Source organism: Rhinolophus ferrumequinum, chromosome 18 (assembly GCF_004115265.2).
Source record: "Rhinolophus ferrumequinum isolate MPI-CBG mRhiFer1 chromosome 18, mRhiFer1_v1.p, whole genome shotgun sequence".
Lineage (NCBI taxonomy): Eukaryota > Metazoa > Chordata > Mammalia > Chiroptera > Rhinolophidae > Rhinolophus > Rhinolophus ferrumequinum.
The window spans coordinates 59,121,123-59,144,316 of record NC_046301.1 but is presented as its reverse complement, the minus strand read 5'-3'; the positions used below and the strand labels follow the sequence as shown (position 1 = coordinate 59,144,316).

General features: G+C 47.6%; 1 protein-coding gene across 1 annotated transcript; it reads right to left on the bottom strand.

The window, feature by feature from the left end:
* Window positions 1–4,713: 4,713 nt before the first annotated feature.
* Window positions 4,714–17,767, bottom strand: MYDGF (myeloid derived growth factor). Its single transcript, XM_033135493.1, has 6 exons — window positions 17,544–17,767; window positions 16,540–16,590; window positions 9,827–9,888; window positions 8,070–8,151; window positions 6,635–6,707; window positions 4,714–5,287 (listed from the first exon to the last, which is right to left on the bottom strand). Exons 1-6 carry the CDS (start codon window positions 17,718–17,720, stop codon window positions 5,208–5,210), a joined length of 525 nt encoding a protein of 174 aa, XP_032991384.1. The 5' UTR covers window positions 17,721–17,767; the 3' UTR covers window positions 4,714–5,207.
* Between the last annotated feature and the right edge of the window lie 5,427 nt (window positions 17,768–23,194).

The window sequence follows — 23,194 nt, the reverse complement described above, 5'->3', positions numbered from 1 at the left end:
TTCCATTTGCACTTGAAAAAAAATGTATACTCTGCTGCTTTTGCGGGAAATGTCCTCAAAATATCAAGTATATCTGGTCTAATGTATCATTGAAGGCCGCTGTTTCCTGTTGATTTTGTGTCTCAATGATGTGTCCAGTCAATGGGGTGTGCAAGCCCCCTACAATTACTGTATCAGTCAGTCTCTCTCGTTATGTCTGTCAGTGTTTGTTTTATATATATAGGTGCTTCGTGTTGGGTGTGTGAATGTCCACTTGTTGGACTGATCGCTTTATCATGAAATGCCCTTGTCTCTTGCTACAGCCCTTCTTTTACAGTCTATTTTGTCTGATGTAAGTATTAATACCCCAGCTTTTTGTTTCCATTTGCATGAAATATCTTTTTCCCTCCCTTTACTTTCAGTCTTGTGTGTGTCTTTCAATCTAAAGTGAGTCTCTTATAGGCAGCATTCGTGTGGGTCTTGTTTTCTTATCCATTCAACCACCCTGTCTCTTTTGAGTGGAGCATTTAATCCATTTACATTTAAAGTGATTATTGATAGGTATGTAGTTATTGCCATTTTGTTTTCCGATTGTTTTTATAGTTCTGTTCCTTTCTTATTTTGCTGTCTTGTATTTTGATGACTTTCTATAGTGTGGTTTGAATTCCTTTATTTCTTGTAGATTCTTGGTTTGTGGTTACCATGTGCTTTATATATACCAAGCTATGTTTATAGCAGTCTATTTTAAGTTGATGGTTACTTAAGTTTGAACACATTCTAAAATCACTACCATTTTTAATCAACCCCCTTGTTTTGGCATTTTTGTCATATTTTTTTGTGTGTGTATGCTTATGTGGGACCTTTAATTTGTTGTAATTATACCTAATCTTCATACTTTTGTCTTTTAATGTTTGTACTAGCTTTAGAATTGGTTGATCCACTGATTTTACTGGTTGCCTTTGTCAGTGAGATTTTTTTCTTTCCTGTATTTTCTTACTCATATTTTTGATCTTTTCTACTTAAATAAGATCCTTTAACACTTCTAATACTACTGGTTTGGTGGTGAACTCCTTTAGCTTTTTCTTGTCTAGGAAGCTCTTGATCTGTCCTCGGATTCTAAATGATAGCCTTGCTGGGTAGCGCAATCTTGGTTGTAGGTCCTTAGTTTTCATCACTTTGAATATTTCCTGCCACTCCCTCTGGCCTGCAAAGTTTCTGTTGAGAAGTCAGCTGCCAGTCTTATGGGGCCTCCCTTGTAGGTAACTAACTGCTTTTCTCTTGCTGCTTTTAAGATCCTCTTTGTCTTTAGCCTTTGGCATTTTAATTATGATGTGTCTTGGTGTGAGTCATGAGGTGCTTCTATGGGTTCGTCTTGCTTGGGACTCTGCGCTCCTGGACTTGTCTATTTCCTTCACCAGGTTCAGGAAGTTTTCCATCATTACTTCTTCAAATAGGTTTTCAATCCCTTGCTCCCCCTCTTCTTCTGAGACCCCTCTAATATGAATGTTGATACACTTCATGTTGTTTAAGAGGTCCCTTAAACTATCCTCAAATTTTAAAATTCTTTTTTCCTTTTCTGTTCCGATTAGGGAATTTCCTGCTACTTTTTCTTCCAGACTGCTCATTCAGTCCTCTGCTTCATCTAATCTGGTGTTGATTCCCTCTAGTGTATTCTTCATTTCAGTTATTGTATTTTTCAGTTGTGACTGGTTCTTGTTTTCAATTCCTTTTAATGTTTTTTTATCTCTCTGTCGAAGATCTCATTGGTTTCATCTATTCTTCCACTAAGTTCATTGAGCATCCTTATAACCAATGTTTTGAACTCTGTATCTGGTAAATTGCTAGTCTCCATTTCATTTACCATGTTTCTCCAAAAATAAGACCTAACCGGAAAATAAGCCCTAGCATGATTTTTCAGGATGCTTGTAATATAAAATAAGCCCTACTGTATTTCCTCGAAAATAAGACCGGGTCTTATATTAATTTTTGCTCCAAAAGACGCATTAGGGCTTATTTTATATTACGAGCATCCTGAAAAATCATGCTAGTGCTCATTTTCCGGTTAGGTCTTATTTTCGGGGAAACATGGTAGTTTTTTGTCAGGTTTGTCCTGTTCTTTCATTTTGGACGTTTGTCTCATTATGGCTGCCTCCCTGTGTTTGTTTCGATGTCTGAGGTAGATATGCTATGTCTCCCATTCTAGACAGAGTGGTCTTATGTAGTAGGTGTCCTGTGGGCAGACTGGCACAGTCTCCTTGGTCACCTGAACCAAGTGCACCAGGGGTGTCTGCTGTGTGGGTTGTGTGCCCTCCTGTAGTAGGCTTGGGGCCACCTGATAGGAGTTAAAATTCAAGTTGCCACCAGTCACTGCTTGTGCTGGGCTTGGAGCCACTTGGCAAGAGCTATAATGCACGCTGAGGCCGGCCACTGCTTGTTTGGGGTTTGTGGACCTTTGAGAGTCTGTAGTGTGAGTCAAGGGCAGCTGCCACTTGTGTGGGATTTGTGCAACTTTGAGAAGTCTCCCCACAATCCTAGGACAGCCACCACTCATGTGAGGTTTGTGGGTTTGGGTGGAAGTCTGCAGTGGTAAGCCAAGGCAGGCTGCTTATGTGGAGAAGCTGCTGGAAGCCGCCTGGGTTGGGCAAGTGAATTTGGTGGGGTGGGGTCTCAGAGAATCACCAGGGCGGGGCAGAGGCTGTTGGCCAGGTTAAAGGAGAGCTCAGATTTGGTGCCTGCCTGGGCCTGCCAGCTGGGTGGGTGCGTGGGAGCTCAACAAAGGAGCAATGGCTTCTGCCAGGACTTCTGTCCCTGGAGAGTTGCCCCAATCCCTGCCCCTCCAGCCCTTGCCCTGAAGTTTGTCAATTTAGTTGCTCCTTGCATGTCCCTGGTGCTTTTTGAACTGCTGCCCCTGCTCTGGGGCTCAGTGAGTGAGTTTGTGAGCGAGTGATTCTGTGCACAGGCCCTTTAAGAGCAGTGCCTCGGTCTCTCCTGTACACAATCCCTACTGGTTTTCACAGCCAGATGTGATGGGGACTCCTCTTGCTGGCACGGGAGCCTGGTGTGGGGCTGGGACCCCTCACTCCTCAGGGGGGGACCTCCACAGCCGCAATATCCCTCCCAATTCTTCACCACCACACATGGGCGTGGGAGCAGCCTGCTCCACGTCTCTGCCCCTCCTACTGGTCTCAATATGGCTTCTTCCTTCTATCCTTAGTTATAGGACTTCTTTTGTATAGGAATTACAAAGGTGGTTATGTAATTTAGTGGTAATTTTGATGTGGTCGTGGGAGGAGGTGAGGACAGCATTTACCTACCCACCATCCTGACTGGAAGTCCGACCAGTTTTCACCTTTTAAACCAAGGCTGGAGGCGAATGTCACACATCTGTGGCTCTTGCTGACAGTGTCGATTTCTGCTGTACTGGGCGCTGGGATGAGGCTAACGAAGTGGCTTCACACCCAAATAAGGGTTTACTTCAGCTCCTCATGACAGAAGGTCCTGGGACCAGGGTGGCTTTGTTCTTGAAAGAACCTGAGAGCTCCATAAAGACGCATACACATGTCACATGGAAACAAGGGGAACTTGTGTGTGTCCAGAGAGGCCCTCCTGTGTCCCGTGCATCACATCCCCTGCTCTGCATCCTTGGTGATACCCAGGGATTTGGAAGTGGTGACTCTGGGCTGAGCATGGAAAAATCCCCTTCCCTTGGCCGACACCTCAGGGCTCAGTGTCCAACTGCCTGGTTTGGTAGGATACTCTGGGTGATTGTCTCTTGGGCCCTGTTGCAATCTGCAGGTGGCTGTGTTCACCTTGTGACCTTGAAGCCTGGCCGTTCTTGGTCAAGTGACCCTCCTTGTTCATGTAGCTCCTTCAGAACTTCTCTCGTGAGGAGGCAGAATGTGTGTGCTTGAAAGTCACTGCCAGGGCCCGAGGTCCCTTTTCAATTGTTGTTTGTTCTGAGAACTGTTATTCTTCACACTCACGTGCCAGTCTGAAACTGAACAGATTGGAGCCTCGCTCCGCTTCCCACAGGTGTGCAACTTTGGGCAGGAACCCTAACGCCCTTGGCCCACTGCTGCTCTGGCAAGTGGGGCCCAGCAGTGCCCGAGTCCTCAGGTTGGCACAAGGTGAGTGAAAGGTAGAGAGAGGCCTCCACTGATCCGATGAGCGAGGACCCTCTTCACAGCCTGTGGACAGAAGCCAAGAGCCACATGGTTTCTTTTCCCCTTGTTTGCTCACAAAGACAGGGTCAGAGGTCAGACTCACGGTCAAGCCGGGAGTCAGGCTCCCCACTGCTGGGAGACCAGGGCCCCTATGAGTGGTAGGGACGTTTTTGGGTTTATTTATGTTTTCCTGCAGGTGTTTTTTAAAAAAATCACGGTGCTGCAATGCGGCTTTAAAAACCAGCAAAACCACCAGTCTGATCAGAAAACAGGTCTGCCCTGGTGCACTCACTCTGTGCCAGGACGGCCTGTGTGACCTGCTGGGGGTGGCAGGGTCTGCCCCGCATGTTCAGGGAGGGGTCCTCAGAGCAGGCTAACAGCTGCCCTCCCCTGCTGCTTTTGTACCTGCGGAAAACTTGGGTCCAGAGATTCCATGTGTCCTGGGGGACACAGCCCACTTGTCGCCAACAGGGAAGGGAAGTGGGAACAGCCAGCCCCCTGCCGTCCAATGGCCCCTGGCTCCTCACACCCAGCCAGGTGGACACCAGTGCCAGACACCCAGTCTATACAATTGCTTTTTAACTCTTATTTATTTAAATACAAAAGAACATTTCATTTTTTCCCCAGTTTGAAGGTGTCCCCTGGGGAAATTGTAAGAAAACAGTCAGTGTGGGGTCAGACGGCAGGACCTCTGTTCCCCAGAGCAGCCAGAGCCTGATCTGCTCCCACGGGGAGATGACGACTTCAGAAAAGCTGTACCCGCCCCTCAGACCGATGCCTTTCCTGGTTACGATGAGCTGCGGGGTTCAGACCACACTCTGTTCAGAACAGCGAGAGGGGAGTGGGGCCAGGGGTTCTGGGGGGCTGGGGAAATGGTCCAGCACAACCTCAACCTCCTGGCCCCCCAGACTCTGTCCCAGGGCCTCAGCCGCCCTGCAAACCCCTCCGAGCAGGGCAGTATCAGCCCGAGCAGAAAACCAACAGTCCCCCTAGAAAGCCTGTAAGCGCCGGCCCTCATGGGCTCAGCCCCCTCAGAGGGAAAGCTGCCCTCCATGGAGCTGCCGGTCACAGCTCACTGTGAGACGCTTTGGCGACGATCACCAGCTTGGACAGCTCGGCCTTGAATGCCCCGGGCCTATGCGATACTGCAAAAGAAGAAACACATGGCAGGGCCCTCGCCACTCCACAAACGCTCTGGGTCCTGGGCCAAGGTGGGGCCCAGTGGGGCCTGGCAGGGCAGGAGAGCAGTCCCCAAAGAGGGCTGCACCTGGAAAGGATCACTGCCCTGAAAGTCTTACAGGTGAAGGACAGACGAAAGGTAGAGAGATTGGTGGGCCTGCCCTGAGGGAACTCGGAGGCTGCAGGAAAGTTCAAGGTAGGAAAAACGGGGGTCATTTTTGCCATGCTGAGACTGGATGGGGGTTGGGGCCGGGCTGCATCACCTGCTCACACTGGCAAATTGGTTCGAGGCCCATATAATGCTTTTACAGCAGCGTCAGGGGCTCTGTCCCCCTTCACCCCCCCCCACCCCTAGCCACACTGATTCCCTCTGCATCTTCTACTGCGTGCGCTGGAGCTCAGGGTGTGCCCATAACCCAAACTCCTCCGTCCTTGACCTCGATTCTGAGTGGTCCTTAGAGGACCTGCAGGGGGGGCTCCTTCCAGATGCAGGCCCCTCTGTAGCCCCCACCCATCCTCCTCCACAGCCCCCTCCCTTCCACAGCCACATGGGTTCCCTCATCTCATCTCTCCCCTGGACCCAGGGCCCTCAAGGCTTCTCCCTGATTCAGCTAGCTCCTGTTCCACTCTCCTGCCCCCTTGCTCGTGCCTTCTTGCTCTGGCATGCCAATCCCCAACTCTAGGGCTCCCAGCCCCTTTCTGTGTAGCATCTGCCTGTCCTGGCTGAACGAGGCTCCGAGCAGGGGCTCCTGGGACCTCAGGAGGTAACCCCCGCCTCCTCTACCACGCTCTGTTCCTGGTCAGAGCCCAGGACAGCCAGGCTGTGTGAAGGTCACTGCCCTCCCACCTTTCACGGAGCACGAGGAAGGTTCCCATGCTCTCAGCTCTTTAGAGGGGATTGGCACAGTGGCCTGCCACCTGTGGGTGAAAATGTGCTTTTCACATTTTAAAATAGCTTTAACAAAAATCTAAAGAAAAATTGTATTGTGATATGAGCAAGTGATGTGAAATTCACATTTCCACATTCATAGTTTTCTTAGAACGCGGCCATAACTGTTCACTGACTCGTGGCGTGGCTTTTGTCCTACGGGGGCAGGTGAAGCAGTTTCAACAGAGGCCGCCTGCCCCACAAAACTGAAAATATGGGGCCTTTAACAGAACAGCTTGTGGACACCTGGGCAGCCAGCTGGGATGGTCAGGAGGTGCCCTGGGCAGTACCCCCTCACCACTTGCCCTGATGGCGCTCTGCTGTCACCTTTCACCCACCTTCCCTGAGTACCTGGGTTCCGTGTCCTGAATCCATTGTTACGCACCTGCTGTTTTGGTCACTTCAAATTCCTCGTTTTTCAGGGGAACGTCACTCTCTCTCTCAAATGCAGCTTTAGACTGAAAGGGAAAAAGTGGAAACTCTCCTAATCAGCAAAGAACACGATTTGGATCGCTTTTCCGAGAGGCACAGACTAGAGCCTCGTGCTTTTACTAAAGAGCCAGGTGACACTTCTGAGCACACACAAGAGGGATCCAGGAGAAGTGGTTGCTTAATCCACTCAAGAGACTATCAACCTGCTTAAAACTTCATGCCTTCACTCCAAATCCTGGGAAGAAGGCACTTAATTCATTTTTTTTTCTTTAGTTAATTTATGGCAATGAGACAAGTATGACAATCTCTTGAATGTACTTTTTTAAAATCAGAATTGTATGTCTCTCAAATCAGCTAAATGAATAATTTTAAAGTAAGAAGGGACGCTGGGGAGTAATTAGTTCAATGGCATGACAGTGCGTCTGACTTGTCACCCTGGGGCAGCCACGCCCAGGACGACAGCGCAGTTCTGTCGTCCACCGCTCACTAGGTGCTGCTGTGAAGGTATCTATTCTGTACGTGTGACAGAAATCTGTCCTGAGCTGACTGCACGGGCATTTTCTTCCATGACCGGGGAATGCCCTCAGGGCACAGCTGAGGCTTCCCTGAGGAAGATGAAATCACACCTAGGGACAGCAGCGGCTGCCATGCCCGAGTGCCAGCCCTTCCTGCCAGCCTGGCCCGCGGACTCCAGACCTGTTCGGCCAGTGCCCCATGGCAGAAGCCAATTCCTGGCATTAAGTCTCCTGATGCCCATCGCCTCCTCATTCTGCTGCTTGGTTGAACCTGGACCGATAGAAGTGTTTTTCAACCTTGCTGCCCCCAGTCCAGAAGCAGGACAGGCTCTGCGGTGTGGCCGGCCTCTGAAGCGGGCCTCAGGGGTGAGGAGCGTGTGAGAAGGTGCTGCCCAGGCCACGAGCCTCAGGTCTCTGGAGCCAAAGGCCGTGAGCCCCCACATACACGCCAGTGAGCCACAGCGCCTGCCCCTCTAGCGCCACTGCCACCCTTGCTGTCCCCATTCTTGTCCCAGGGCTCAGCATCCAGGCCACCCTGCCCTCTAGCTTCCTGTTGGCTTTTCCAGCAGGGGGCGCCAGCAGAAGACTGGCAGGTGGTAGGAAAGCGACGCCAGGGTGTCCATGTCCTGCCCCTCCTACCCACCCGGCCTCTAGGGTCAGCAGGGTCCCTCTCCGGGTGCCACCACTCCCTCTGCTCCTGCGCCTCCAGGCCGGGAGTCTGCACAGTGTCCCGTGTTCTTCTACATTACAAAATCTCCCTCCAAGGGCTCGGTGTCCCTCTCCTCATCTTGCCTGCCCCGCCAAGGGGCTGAAAGGCACTGTCCATGGTGGGAGACTCGGGCAGCCACCCCACTGTGCGCAGCCGATACTCACATAGGCCATGCCGTACTCGATCTCGGCACCCCGCACCTCCGCCTTGAACTGTGTGAAATACAGGTAGGACTTGCCCTGGGGCCTGCAGAGAAAGATCGGCAAGGGGTCAGCCCAGGGCTGCGGGTCCCCAGCTCATCAAGGTGGAAACTCTAACCCAGGGTTGCTGATTCTGGGAAGGATGTACGGGGCCCCTCTTTCCTCTTTGTCAGAATGTTCTTCGGGCTTGTTTCCTGGGAAGCCTGTTTGCCCAGTAGGACTGGGACCCTCACGTTAGTTCACTGAATCCTTTTTATCAGGTGCCAACAACATCCCAGGTATTGCAATGGGGGCCGCAGCAACATCTTGGAGGGTGAGAAATACAGGAATTAACCAGGAAGGAGACGGGGAGGGCTGTCCAGGGCAGAGGAAATGAGGGCTGCAAAGGTCCCTCAGAGGGTGCAAATGGGGCAAACCCGAGGTCAGCATGGCCAGAGCAGAGAGAGAAGCCGAGAAGGGAGGACTGTGACCACAAGGGGACAACGGTGCCTGCAGTGTGAAGAGCTCCATCTGGCCACGTGTGGAAAGCAGACAGTTACGGGGGTCGGGGTAGAGAAGCAGCAGCGAGGTCAGGGAGGAAGGAAGCGGGGACAGTGGCATCCAGGGAACCTCCCAGATTCTGTAAGTCCGTGCAGATGGAGGGGCGGTCCATGTCTGAAATCTGGAGGCCAGGCCCATTCAGGCTGAAGCCCCATGTCAGCAGGTGTCTGGGGCTGAGCGAGTCCTTGGGCCTGTGTGGCCTGGCTCTGTGCCCACTGGCGGGCTGCCGCTCACGTGCCCCTTGAAGAGCAGCGATCTGCAGGAGGAGGAATGCAGCCCCGTGATGGGCCTTCCCCAGAATGAGGGCGCCCCCGGCTCCTTGCCTCGATGATGCTTCCCTCTGAGGCCAGGGTCACGGCACAGACAGGGCACAGCCTGGTGAGCACGCTGGGATCCTGGGCCCCGGGGCAGTCTGGCAGAACAGGCAAGAATCTCCCCAACAGCACTTAGTAAACAGCGGCTGTTTGTAAAGCACCGAGCAGGAGACTGTGGGATGACACCTGCAGGTATGCCTAAAATGTACCGTGTCCTTTAATTAATGCCACCACTCTCACTGTGTCCCATGTGCTGGTCTGTCCCCTGTGCACCCCCGTCCCGAGGGTAGAGCCATAGCTCGGACTTCTGTCAGGTACATAATAAATGCTTGTGGAATCGCTTCTGCTTGTGGTGACACATTCCAGGCCGAGGCACCGAGGGACACGAGTCCATGCAGTCCCGTCCGCCTCCTCCCCACTCAGGGCCGTGCACTCCCTGTCCTTCAGTCCTTCCCCGGCTCACCACTCCCTCATCAAGCGGGGCGCCAGCAGTGGGCTTACGAGAAGAGTGGAGAAGGCATGAGCCCCTGGCGGGGAGACAGAGCCCATGAACCACGAATGTGACTGAGGGTGACAATGAAAGGGGAGTGTCCGGGGAGTCGGACCCCTCTCCCTGGACTGTACTCCACCAGCCCCCCGACCTCCTCCTGGCCTCAGGGTCAGTGTGCTTCCCTAAGGAGCCCTCCCGCCCCTGCCAACTCCCAACGGTGTGGCGCCCCCTCTGTGCACCCCTCCCGGGGTGCAGGACCCTGTCAGTCTGTCTGCCCCACTTTCCCTGCTGCCCGGAGCAGCAGTGCACTCGCCCCCAGCAGCCTGAGCCAGGGCACCTTTTCTCAGGAGACCCCACTGCTGGGACCCACAGCTCACCTCCAGATGGTGCAGGTGAAGTGCTGGTGGTCTTCACTGGTCCCCAGACTCATCTGCCACTTCTGGGAGAGGAGAAAGATATGGCTCAGTCCGGGCCACGCAGCGGGCCGTGTTTGCATGGAGAGCTTCAGGTTTATTTCCAGTTCTGCAGAGTGAACCTTTCCTGGGCCTCCCGGCTACAGCCTGGCCCCCAGGTGCCCCCACTCTGCTCAGGGGCAGTGAAACTACTCTGTGTAACACTACAATTGTGACACACGTCATTACACGTTACACATTTGACCAAACCCACAGAATGCACAACACCAAGAGTGAACTGTAACGTCTACTATGAACTTGGGGTGACAACGACGTGTCAATGTCATTTCATCGATTATAACAAATGAGATGCTGACCATGGGGGAAGCTGGCAGGGGGATGTCACGAAACTTCTGTGCCTTCTGCTCAGTTTTGCTGTGAACCTAAGACTACTCCAAAACACAGTCTATTAAGAAAAATAAAAACAAAAAGAAAAGAAGGGAAGACAATATACTCATGCCTGCTTGCGTAAGCATAAAGTCCTTGGAAAAGACTCAAGATTTCAATCATCGTGATTATCTGTAGGATGTGGGTGGGGACTGGACAAGTACAAGGCACTGTCAACGTTATACATGTTTTTCTTTTTGGATGATGTGAATGTGTTAGGTTTTTAAAAATTAAAATTTTAAAAATGAAAATGTTAGCCTGGTTCCCAAACACACCACTGCCAGTATATTCTAATACCCATGGCCTCCAAAAACCTGGCCACATGGAAATGGAAACCCTACTGTTGCCTTTGGGTTGCCTAAGACACTCTCATGGTTTGCTAGTAGTAAAAGGAGTCTATAGGCCCCTCCCAGGAGTAATGATGGACTCTGATTACTGGTACTCCTGGCTTAATGACACAACTTTTTCATTAACGGGAACAAGGGCAATTTTTCATTAATTATAATAGGAGTAAATGGTCACTTAGATGCCTTTTGCCTGGAGCACAAATGTGGGAACCAATTACTAGTTTACATACTGTACAACTCACCCTTTCTAAATGTATAATGCAGAAGGCGGGTCCGAGATGGAAGCTCGCGCGTCCCAAGAACACCTCGAATGTACACCTATTATTTAGAGCACTCCCTCCTCAGAGACAACTGTGAGCCAACTGAACAGCTTCTGCACAATCAGGAGAGGAACAGCTCAGAGAAGGTTGGGAACCAAGAGAGCTCTCTGGGAGCTGAGAAACGCAGGACGGGAGGAGCCCGTGAGCGCCACTGTTTATGTTTCCCCTGCATGTGGATGCAAGGCAGGAGCTCCGTCCAGGTTCTCTGGCCCACCTGCAGGGCACTGCAGCGCCCCCAGCCACCCCGCCTGGAGCGAGATCCGGCAGGAACACGAAGGCACCAAAGCGTGTATACAAGGGACCCTCCCCCTGGAGAATGACCCAGCGGGTATAGCAGGGTGCTGTTTCATGCACCCACTGGGCTGGGCGCGCTCCCCGGCCTGGGAAGTGTGGAGCGAGCAAAACACTGCGGTCCCCGCTTGCAGGGCTACCCTGTCTAGAGAAAGTGCGGAGATAATGAAGTGCTACTGTGTGCTCACGTGGGCTGCCTTGCCCAAAGAAAGTGCAGAGCTAGCAAAATGTTGAGGTACCCTCATGCAGGATTGAGTGGAGTGGGTGGGGTGCTGCTGGGGGTGTGGGTCTGCCCTGCCTGGAGAAGGTGCAGAACTAACAATGTACAGCTGTATGCACACACAAGGCTGCCCCACGAGGAGAAAGAGCAGAGCTAGTAGGGCGTTGAGACGCAAGCACACAGAGCAGCTCCGCTCACACCCCGCTCTCAGACAATTAGAGCAACAGGGCACGCCATGCATGCACCGAGCAGCCCTGGCCTCACCAGGCTGCCCAAGGGGAATCCACTCCTCCAGGCCAGGCGACACACCAGCCACTGCACACACTCAACCCAACGACAACTGGCCTGCCAAAACTACTCGACACAGACTACAGAGACTCCACTCTTTCAAGACTGGGAGAGACAGCTATTCCACCCAACTCACAGGAACAAAAAAACCCAGAAAGTCAAACAAAATGGGGAGACAGAATATGCCTCAAATGGAGGAACAAGAAAAATCCTAATGAAATGGAGATATGCAATTTTCCTGCTAAAGAATTCAAAGAAGGGGCAGCCGGATGGCTCAGTTGGTTGGAAAGCGAGCTCTTAACAACAAGGTTGCCAGTTGGATTCTCACATGGGCCAGTGAGCTGTGCCCTCCACAACTAGATTAGAAAAACAATGACTTGACATCCTGGAAAAACACACTGTTCCCCAATATTCCCCAATAATAATAATTAAAAAAAAAAAGAATTCAAAGAAATAGTCATAAGGATGCACAACAAACTTGAGAGTAGAAAAGAGGAACTCAGAGAGCACTTCAACAAAGAGATAGAAAATTAATAATAAAGAACCAATCAGAGATGAAAATACAGTAACTGAAAGGAAGAACACATTAGAAGGAATCCACAACAAATTACTTAATACACAAAAACAGATTAGTGAAAAACACAAAACACAACAAAAAAAAGGACTGAAAAAAACAAACAAACAAAAAAAAACAGATTAGTGACCTGGAAGACATAATACTAGAAATTACACAAACAGAACAGCAAAATGAAAACAGAATTAAAGAAAATGAGGATAGTATAAGAGATCTCTGGGATAACATAAAGCCCCCTAACATTTGCGTTATAGGGATTACAGAAGGAGGAGAGAGAGAAAGAAGCAAAAAAAAGTACTTGAAGAAATAAAGGCTGAAAACTTTCCTAATCTGGGGAAGAAAACAGACATCCAGGTCCAGAAAATACAGAGAGTTCCAAACAAGATGAACCCAAAGAGACCCACAATGAGACATGTTGTAATTAAAATGGCAAAAGTGAAGGATAAAGAGACAATCTTGAAGGCAACAAGAAGGAAACAAGAAGTCACATACAGGGGAAACCCCGTAAGTCTATGAGCTTATTTCTCAGAAGCAATTTTACAGTCCAGAAATGAGAGGCAGGAAGTATTTAAGTGCTGAAAGAAAGGAATACAGATACAACCAAGAATACTGTATCTGGCAATTTTATCATTCAGAACTGAAGGAGAGGTAAAGAGTGTCCCAGAGAGCAAAAACTAAAGGAGCTCACCACCACTAAACCGGCCTTACAAGAAACGTTAAAGGGTATGCTTTATGCAGAAAAGGCCATGACCAGAAATAGGATAATATAAGAAAGAAAAAAAACTCACTGGTAAAGGCAAATATACAACATCACAGTGCATCAACCACTTAAAAAGCTAACATGAAGGTTAAAAGACAACAGAATCATAATTAACTATAGTAAATAGTCAGGAGATACGTGAAACAAAGAAATATAAAACATGACATCAAAAACATAAAGAGCAGAGGAGGGAGTAAAAATGTAGTGCTTTTAGAATGAGATTGAACTTAAATGGTTATCAGCTTAACATAAACTGCTATAGATATAAATGGATATATACGAACCCCATAGTAACTGTAAACTAAAACCATACAAAAAATACACACAAAAAAATAAAGAAAAAGGAACCCAATGAAAACACTAAAGAAAGCCAGGAAGTTAAAAAGAAAGACATCAAGAAAAGAAGAAAGGAACAGAGAAGAACAGTAAAAACAACCCAAAACAATTAACAAAATGGCAATAAGCACATATCTTCTCAATTACTTTAAATATAAATTGACTAAATCCTCCAATCAAAAAACATAGCATGGGGTCGGCCCAGTGGCTCAGGGGGTTAGAGCTCCGTGCTCCTAACTCTGAAGGCTGCAGGTTCGATTCCCGCATGGGCCAGTGGGCTCTCAACCACAAGGCTGCCAGTTGAATTCCTCGAGTCCCGCAAGGGATGGTGGGCTCCGCCCCCTGCAACTAAGATTGAACACGGCACCTTGAGCTGAGCTGCCGCTGAGCTCCCTGATGGCTGTTGGTTGGAGCTCGTCCTCTCAACCACAAGGTTGCCAGTTCGATTCCTTGACTCCCGCAAGGGATGGTGGGCTGCACCCCCTGCAACTAGCAACGGCAACTGGACCTGGAGCTGAGCTGTGCCCTCCACAACTAAGACTGAAAGGACAACAACTTGAAGCTGAACAGCACCCTCCACAACTAAGATTGAAGGGACAACAACTTGACTTGGAAAAAAGTCCTGGAAGTACACACTGTTTCCCAATAAAGTCCTTTCCCCCTTCCCCAATAAAATCTTTAAAAAACCCCAAAAAACATAGGATGAAAGAATGGATAAAAACAAGACCCATCTATATGCTGCTTACAAGACTCACTTTAGATCAAAAGACACACACAGACTGAAAGTAAAAGGATGGAAAATGATATTCTATGCAAATAGAAACAAAAAGAAAGCTGGAATAGCAATACTTATATCAGACAAAATACACTTCAAAACAAAAGCTGTAAAAAGAGACAAAGAAGGACATTACATAATTTTAAAGGGGTCAATCCAAGAACAGGATATAAAAATTGTAAATGTCTTTGTATCCAACATAGGAGCACTGAAATGTATAAACCAAATATTAATGGACATAAAGGCAGAAACTAACAGTAACTCAGTAATAGTTGGGAACTTGAATACTCCACGTTTTTGTTCCAAAGGACACATTAGAGCTGATGGTCCAGCTAGGTCTCATTTTCGGGGAAACACGGTAGAGATCAATAAAACAGAATAGAGAGCCCAGAAATAAATCCTTGCTTATATGGTCAACTAATCTGTGACAAAGGAGGGAAGGATGCACAATGGGGTACAGACAGTTTCTTCAATAAGTGGTGTTGGGAGAACTGGACAGATACATGCAAAAAAAAAAAAAAAGAAACTGGACCACTTTCTTACACATATACAAAAATAAAAAAAACACAAAATGGATGAAAGACTTAAGTGTTAGACCTGAAACCAGAAAACTCCTAGAAGAAAACACAGGCAGTAAACTCTCTGACATTGCTCTTAGCAGTATCTTTTTGGATATGTCTCCTCTGGCAAGGGAAACAAAAGAAAAAATAAACAAATGGGACTGCATCAAACTAAAAAGTTTTGCACAGTGAAGGAAACCATAAGACAAAAGACAATCTACTGAATAGAACACATTTGCCAATGATACATTTGATAAGGGGTTAATATCCAAAATATATAAAGAACTCTTAAAAAAAAAAAAAAAAAAAAAGACAAGCAATCTGATCAAAAAATGGGCAGAGGACCTGAATAGACGTTTCTCCAAAGAGGACATACAGATGGCCCACAGACGTATGAAAAGATGCTCCACATCACTAATCATCAGGGAAATGCAAATCAAAACCACAATGAGATATCACCTCACTCCTGTCAGAATGGCTGTCATCAATTAATCAACAAACAACAAGTGCTGGTGAGGATGTGGAGAAAAGGGAACCCTCATGCACTGTTGGTAGAATTGTAAACTGGTATAGCCACTATGGAGGGGCCTCAAAAAATTAAAAACAGAGCCATCATACAATTCAGCAATTGCCCTTCTGGGCATTTATCCAAAGAAAACAAAAACACTAATTCAAAACGATAGGTGCACCCTTACGTTCACTGCAGCACTACTAGTAATAGTCAAGAAGCTACCTAGGTGTCCATCCATAAATGAATGGATAAAGAAGATGTGGTACATATATGTATACAATGGAATATTACTCAGTGCTAAAAAAGAATGAAATCTTGCCATTTACAACGATATGGATGGAGTATATTACGCTAAGTGAAATAAGTCAGACAGAGAAAGACAAACACTGCATGATTTCACTTATATGTGGAATCTAAAAAAACAAACGAATATACAAAACAGAAACAGCCTAATATATGTAGAACAAGCTGATAATTACCAAAGGGGAAGGAGAATGGGGTGGATGGAAGAAAAAAAAAAGTCTGGCGTGGTGGGACTGGGTCCTTTGACGTCTCACAAGCAAAATCGAGGTGTTCCTACTGGAGCTTGGGGTCTCCTTCCAACTCAAGTGGTGGTGGCCAAATCAGTTCTTTGTGGTAGAAGCACTGAAGCCCCATTTCCTTGCGGCCAGCAGAGGCCACTCTCATCCTCTAGAGGCTACTTGCACTCCTTGCTATACACGCCATTCTTGTGCTTGGAATCTCTTACTTCCTCTTCTGCCACCAGCTAGAGAAAAACTTCAGCCAGGATATGGGGACCTCAGCCCTACACTGCAAGGAACTGAATTCTGCCAACAAACTGATTGAGCCTGGAAGCTGCGAGCCCAGCCTGGGTGACTCCTTGATTTTATAATAGCTTATGAAGCATCCACCTGAACCACCAGGACTCCAGAACTAAGACAATAAATGGGTGTTGGTTTAAACTGCTAAGTTTGTGGAGATTTGTTAGGCAGCACAGAAAACAAATACGAAACTCTTAATAGAGGCTCACAGGAATGGCAGTCACATCTCACGTCCCTCCTTCTGTCCAGACATTTGTTCACTCTGTGGAATGATGAGTGGAATCTATGGTCACCATTTAACTTGAGCACTCTGGCTTTTATTGGTTAAGCAATAGTTCAATGAGTGTAAGTTAACACATGCATGACCCAACCCCTCCGTCCCAGGAGAGGATCTCAGTAAGACAACAGACATTGTCACACTAAATTACATGGAATTTGTACAACTCACCTCATTGGTCCCTCCTTGAGAAGCATAAGTGAACACACAAGTATATTTGTCCTAGAAAATGGAAGGAAAAAAAAAAGGCTTGGTAGGAAGTAATCTTTCGTGCTTAAGGTGCAGAGTCTCTGGGCTTCCTTCTGAGATCCAGAATCAAGAAGACTTGTGAGCGTCTGCGCTAAGGGGAAGGAGGAAGAACCAGCCCTGCAGGTTTCCCAGTGTCTGCAGACCTGGAATTCCCCTGCCTGCCTCCCTACTAGTGAGCTCCTGGTTTTGGACAAACAACCCAAATGGCTTCTAGGGGATGAAGAACAGGAAGGGGGAGGTCACCCCCTCTAGCACCTACCCCTCCCTCTAGGAGCCCAGGATTTGGGACACCTGGAGGCCCACTCTGGAAGCAAAGACAGCTGGGGGCCCATCTCTGGGCTGTTGTGGGCCTTGGACAGGTGCAAACCTTTCTAAGCCTCTGTTTACTGATCTGCAAAATGGGTCTAACATATAAAGCATTCAGCGCAATTCCAAGCTGTAAGGAAGTAGCAACAAATAGGTACTATAGATATGGTTGTTTGACACAAAAGAGGATGGGAGAGACAGCGACTTCTCCAACAAGCTGGAGACAAGGCAGGACTAGACCCAGGCCCGCTGCCTCAGGTAAAGAGAACCTGGCCTCACACTTCAATGAAAAAGATGGGGGAACCTTGTGCAATGGAAGAGCAACGTCTGTCCATTTCCTGCCTAGTCGGACCTGCAGCGGCACTGATCTTTTAAGGGGCCTGGAGGCACCTACCCCTTCAGGCTCCAACTGCCCCCTCTCCACCTGTGTCCGCCCTGCCCTCCACTGGTCGGGGACTCACCTGGGTCTGGGGAATAGGGCTGCTTGGGCATGCGAGAGACAGGGACTGAGGCTAGTGACCTAGCCCCCTCAAAGTCCCCAGCCCCCAAGTTCGCACCCCCTCTCCAGGCCCCGCCCCGCCGGCACTTCGCTCAGCCTCCGGCTCAGCAGTGGCACCTACCCCCGGGCCCACGCTCTGGGTAAAGGAGTGCACGACGCCGCCCGGCCGCACGTCAAACGCGACCGTCGTGGGCTCGGACACTGCCTCCGCCGGCCTCAGTGCCACGGCTGCCAGGAGCAGAACGGGCCACAAGCTCGCGGCGCCGCTGCTGTTCCTCCTTCCGCTGGGCGCCGCCATCTTGGGATCAGGTCTGCCGAGCAGGGGCGGTGGGCGGGGCGCAGCGAGAGACACGTGAAGCGTCCGCCGGAGGCCACGTCGGCGTCGCCGGGGTCACGTGACTTGGCGTCCCGTCCCTTCGTCCCCGCAGCTCGTGACTCCAACTTGGAGGCGGGGTTTAGCTATGTTACTGACCCTTCAGCTGTTCCAATTAGTGAATGTACAAGGAATGAGGGAAATAAAGGTCACCACTAAAATTCAAATTATAAATATAGACGGTATGAGCGAAATGGAAGATGACCATTGGGCAAACACCTCATAATTGTTGCAGCCAAGATCCAAGGATGGATGTTAAAAATTGGTGGTGGAAAAAGTATGATGAGAAACAGGATAGTTGCATAGTTTCAAAGTATTTTCCCGAAGATACTTATTAATTACAAAGCGAAAAAGTAATTTTACAATGGAGACACCATCCTAGCTCAATGATCAAAGTTACTGTCACCAAAAGATACTGCGACATCATGGAACTGCCTACAGAATGCACTGAGGACACACCTTATCGGTGGCAACTCTGTAGAATTTCTGCCCAAAGTGCTCGACCTCGATCTAATTATAAGCAAACATCAGACAAACTCAGGTTGAGGGACGTTTTGCAAGATAGGTGGCAGTACTCTTTAAAAATATAATGAAAGACAAAAGCTGAGGAACCATCACAGAATAAGGAGACCAAGACAACTAAACGCAACATGGGGTCCTGGATGGAATCCTTGTCTTTGTTCCAGCTGCTATAACAAAAGTACCATAATGGCTAAGACATGGAACCAACCGAAATGCCCACCGGTGGAAGACTGGATTAAGAAACTGTGGTACATTTATACAATGGAGAATTACTCAGCCAAAAAGAATGAAATCTTACCATTTCAACGATATGGATGGGCCTGGAGAACATTATGCTAAGTGAAATAAGTCAGACAGAGAAAGACAAATACCATATGATCTCACTTACACGTGGAATCTAAAGAACTGAATACACGAGCAAATGAAACAGAAATAGTCTCAGAGATGTATAGGAAAACTAGTTGCTAGTTGGGCGGGGGGTGGGAATGAGGGAGAAGATCAGGGGATTAGAAAGTACAAATTGGTATTCACAATATTGCCACAGGGATATGAAAGACAGTTTGGGGAATACAATCAATAATGTTGTAAAAAGGTTTTGTAGGGTGTCAGATGTGCACTTGTCTTATTAGTGAGACCACTTCATGGACGGTGTAGATGCCTGACCACTGCGCTGTACATCTGAAACTGAAGCTGAATAATAATGAATGTCAACTATAATTATATAATTATATATATGTATATGTATGTATATATATGTGTGTATGTATATATATATATATGGTCACGGTATATGGAGTACAGCATAAGGAATAGTCAGTGGAACTGTAACAGCTATATATGATGTCAGAGGGGTAGTAGATTGGAGGAGGGGGATATCACTTTATGAGAGGTGAAATGTCTATTACATTGTTTTAAAAAAATTTAGATCTTAATCTACTAGTAATTTTTATATAGTATGAGGTAGCTATTGAAATAAAAATTTGTTTAAAAGAAAAAAAGTACCATAGACTGGGGGGCTTCAATAACACAGGTGTACTTCTGACATTTCTGGAGGCCGGGAAGTACAAGATCAAGGCTCTGGCAGATTCCCTGTCTATTGAAAGCCCACTTCCTGGTTCATAGACTGCTTTCTTCTGCCTGTGTCCTCACGTGGTGGAAGAGATGAGGGGTCTCTGAGGTCTCTTTTATGAGGGCACTGATCCCATTCATGGGGGCTTTACTCTCATGACCTAATCATCTCCCAAAGACCCCACTTCCTAATACCATTACATTGGGGGGTAGGTTTCAGCATGAATTTGGGGGGATAGAAATATTTAGTCTATAACAATGACGTACCAGAAAAAAATGACATTATAGGAAGAAACGCTGACATCCAAACAAGGTCTGTATATGTGGATGATAGGATTGTATTGATGTTCATTTCCTGACTTCGATAATCCGGCGTGTACATACGATGTTAACATTGGGGGAAGCTGGGCAAGGGGCATTAGGGAACGCTGTCAGATCTGCAGCTTTTCTGTAAGCCTAAAATTATTTCAAAATCAAAAGTCAAAAATAACCTCAAGGGATTGTCAGGAGGATTCACTGAGGGAATGCAGGTTAAGAACTCAAAATTCTAGCTGTTAACTAGCATCAGATGCCAATGAAGAAATCCCAGGTTTTCGACTGAATTTTTTTTTGGGGGGGATCCTCCACAAATTGCTTAGAGTTTCAAGAAAACACTAGTGGCCAGATCTGGAGTATCCAGAATTAAGCTGCTTTTCCTAGTTCTGACTATTGAAACAACAGACTGCAGAGAGAAAATGTCACAAGTAACCCCTAAGCTGGGAAGTAGTCCACTCTTTGAGGAACTCTACCCCCCCCCCCCCCCCCGACACAGAGAATGAAGGTCAGTTTCAGGGAGGTGAGGTGGCTCCTGTAGGAGGCTGATTACTCCACAAATTCCACATGCCATGCTTTTCAGCAGAGTCTGCCTGTCCTAAATTGGGATGCCTGCTTCTGTTAAGAAATTTCCTTTTTCCAACTGTCTGGTCTGCATCCATTAGAAATTGGCTCCATAAACTGGATGAACTCTGTCCTATTCCTTCAGTGTTTTACACAGCATGATTCCGTTCATGTCTTTCCTATCCTGTGTCTGACCCTTTCGCTGTGTCTGACCTTCAGCTTGTCACTATGGATTCAGTGTCCAAGAGCTGTCAGTAACAAGACACTGTATTTCAATTGTGAGCTGTTCAAGTCTCCTACTAAAAAGGGGTAGATGTGGTGTGTGTGTGTGTGTGTGTGTGTGTGTGTGTGTGTGTTTTCTTTTTAAAAAGACTGAGCCCCAATGCCTCGTTTTGTTTTTTCCCCTTTTTGCCATACACACCACACGCGCACACACTCAGAAACCAAAAGGCACGCACTGAAAGGATTAAAAGAAACAGCCATCATTCCAAAGATCCTGCTTTCTTGACATGGTATCTAGCAGTCCTAAAGGAAACAATTGATGATACAAATATCACAGATTTCTCTGTGGTCAGGACACCATAAACAGGGTGGGTGTGGATATAAATGGATTGCATGAAGGAGCTCTGTGGTGAATAGACAGTTCATATTTTGATTGTAGTGTACAGGAATATGTATAGGTGACAAAGTGGAAAAGAATTACACACCCAACCCAGAAATGAGCACATGTGAAAGCTGATAAAATGCAAATAAGATTTAAGGTCTAGTTAATTGCATTGTACTGTCAGTTTTCTGGTTTGGCAATGTACTATGGTTAGTAAGATATAAGCTGGGTGAAAGGTACACAGGACTCTATTATTTTTGCAACTTCCTTTGTGTGTATACGCATAGTTATTTTTTAAAGTACCGTAAACATGTTTGAAAGGCAAATGAAAAACCAGGAAAATATCTGCAACAGATGTAACATAGGGTTTCATGTCTATTGCATATGGGTTCCGGCCAATGAGGGAAGAGATGAGCACCTCCACCAAGAAAGGAACCAAGCACGTGCACAGGGAACCTTAAGCAGCATCAGGGACCTTCCTGCTGACAGTAACCCACCAGTGTGAGAAAAACAAGTGGCCATGTATCAACCTAGAAGAAACAGAAACTTCTCACCTGCCACCTCGGAGAGACAGAGACCTGTCAGCAGACCCTTGTCCCATTGTAGCTGCCCATCAGCCATTCCCCCTTCCTGTTGGCACCCCACTTCCCTTTCTGGACCTCACTGTCAGGGCAGGAATGCAGCTAACTGACGTTTGGCCAATCGATGCTGTTTCGTGATGATCTAAGCGCTGCTGACTGCATGAGGTAGGGCTAGAAGGTGCTGATGAAGGGGCAGCTCCTGCTTTGAGATGATTGAGGGGTGCCAGTTGCCAAGTCTCCTGGGGCGACCCCGGTGTCTCCTTTGTCACCAGTTTCTATCATCCTGTGATTTTGACTAGGTCCCTCCCCATTTTATTTCACAGTGGATTAAGTGAGAGACATCTTGTCCCTGAGAGTTTAAAAATTCATTGGCTGTTTCCTACCGGTGAAACATCTTAAAATCAGCAACATAGTTCAATTTGCAAAACATGTATGGCAATGAACTGGTTTCCTTCATATATAAAGAGTGTCTACAAATCAATGAGGCCAACAGATCAAAAGGTAGACAAATGATTACTATGAAGTATCCTGAAACGTGAAAATATTCCTACACATAGAAATTTGAGTTCAAATTACAGTGAGATGCCATGTTTCATCTCTAAGATTGGCGAAGATAAGTGTTTGACAACACATAGTATGGGTGAAGGAATGGAGAAACAGGCACAATTATCCCCTTAGCACAGTGTACATTGGAAGGCAATTTGACAATATTGAAAATTAAAACTGAATATGCCTTCTGATACTTCCAGGAATTTACCCAATAAACTCAAACATATGCCCAAAATATGTACAAAGCTATTGGTTGCAGTATCATTTCTACCAGAGGTTGTCTAATTACAGCTTGTGGGTCAAATCTAGCCAGGCGTCTGTTTTTGTAAATAAAGTTTTATTGGCACACAGCCACATCTACTCATTTACATATAGTCAGTGGCTGCTTCTGAACTACAAAGGCAGAGCTGAGTAGTTGCAACAGACTACAAAGCCCAAAATATTTACTATCTGGCCCTTTACAGACAAAGTCTGCTGACCCCTGGTTGAGACAAAAAGCCCAGAATAACCTGTTATCCCTTGACAGGTACCTAGTAAAATAAATTATGGCACATTCAGAAAGCTGAATAGAATGCAGCTATTAAAAATAGAGGCAACCCAGGGGTTACCTCTTGGGAAGGGGGGCATCTTTTCCCTCTATAGCCTTTTGGACTGACGTTTATTTTTTTAGACCATTAAAAATAAAAGTTGAGCCTCCCAAAGGACGGAGAGGGTGATCGTGCTTGGCGAGACCATCCTGCCGTTAGAAACTCAAATACAACGAAGGACGTCTACACAGTTTCCAGTCTTTAGGTCTCTCAGCTATTGGGACAAACATGAAGAGGGGTTTCCTGACCCCCAAATACCAAATCAAGCCTCTAGACAAGCATACCTGCAAAACAAAGGGATGGGGGCCCACAGAGCAACCAGCCAGGATGCTCCCCTCAGGTCGTGCTGTGGCCCTGGTTGCCCGCCACATCCTATGCTGGGTCCCTAAGTGACACATCAGGACCGCTGGGACTGTCCTCACCGGGCCACTCTGATGAGGGACGGGGCATCTTCCAGTCTGGGCATGGTGCCCCTCCCCACTTTTGTACCAGACCACCCCAGGCTGACTGCAAAGACCACCAGGCCTTTGGCTCACTTGCCTCCCGGACCCCATCCCCTCAGAAAGGCCCCCATCACCAGCGGAGGGCTAAGAAGGAACCTCAGGAAAGTGG

Excerpts from the sequence above, each read along its gene's own strand:
- MYDGF (XM_033135493.1), bottom strand. The coding sequence starts at position 17,720 with ATGGCGGCGCCCAGCGGAAGGAGGAACAGCAGCGGCGCCGCGAGCTTG. Across the intron at positions 9,889-16,539 it reads CTCAAGGAGGGACCAATGAG|AAGTGGCAGATGAGTCTGGG; the intron begins GTGAGTTGTACA and ends CTCCTCTCCCAG. Across the intron at positions 8,152-9,826 it reads TTCACCTGCACCATCTGGAG|GCCCCAGGGCAAGTCCTACC; the intron begins GTGAGCTGTGGG and ends CTTTCTCTGCAG.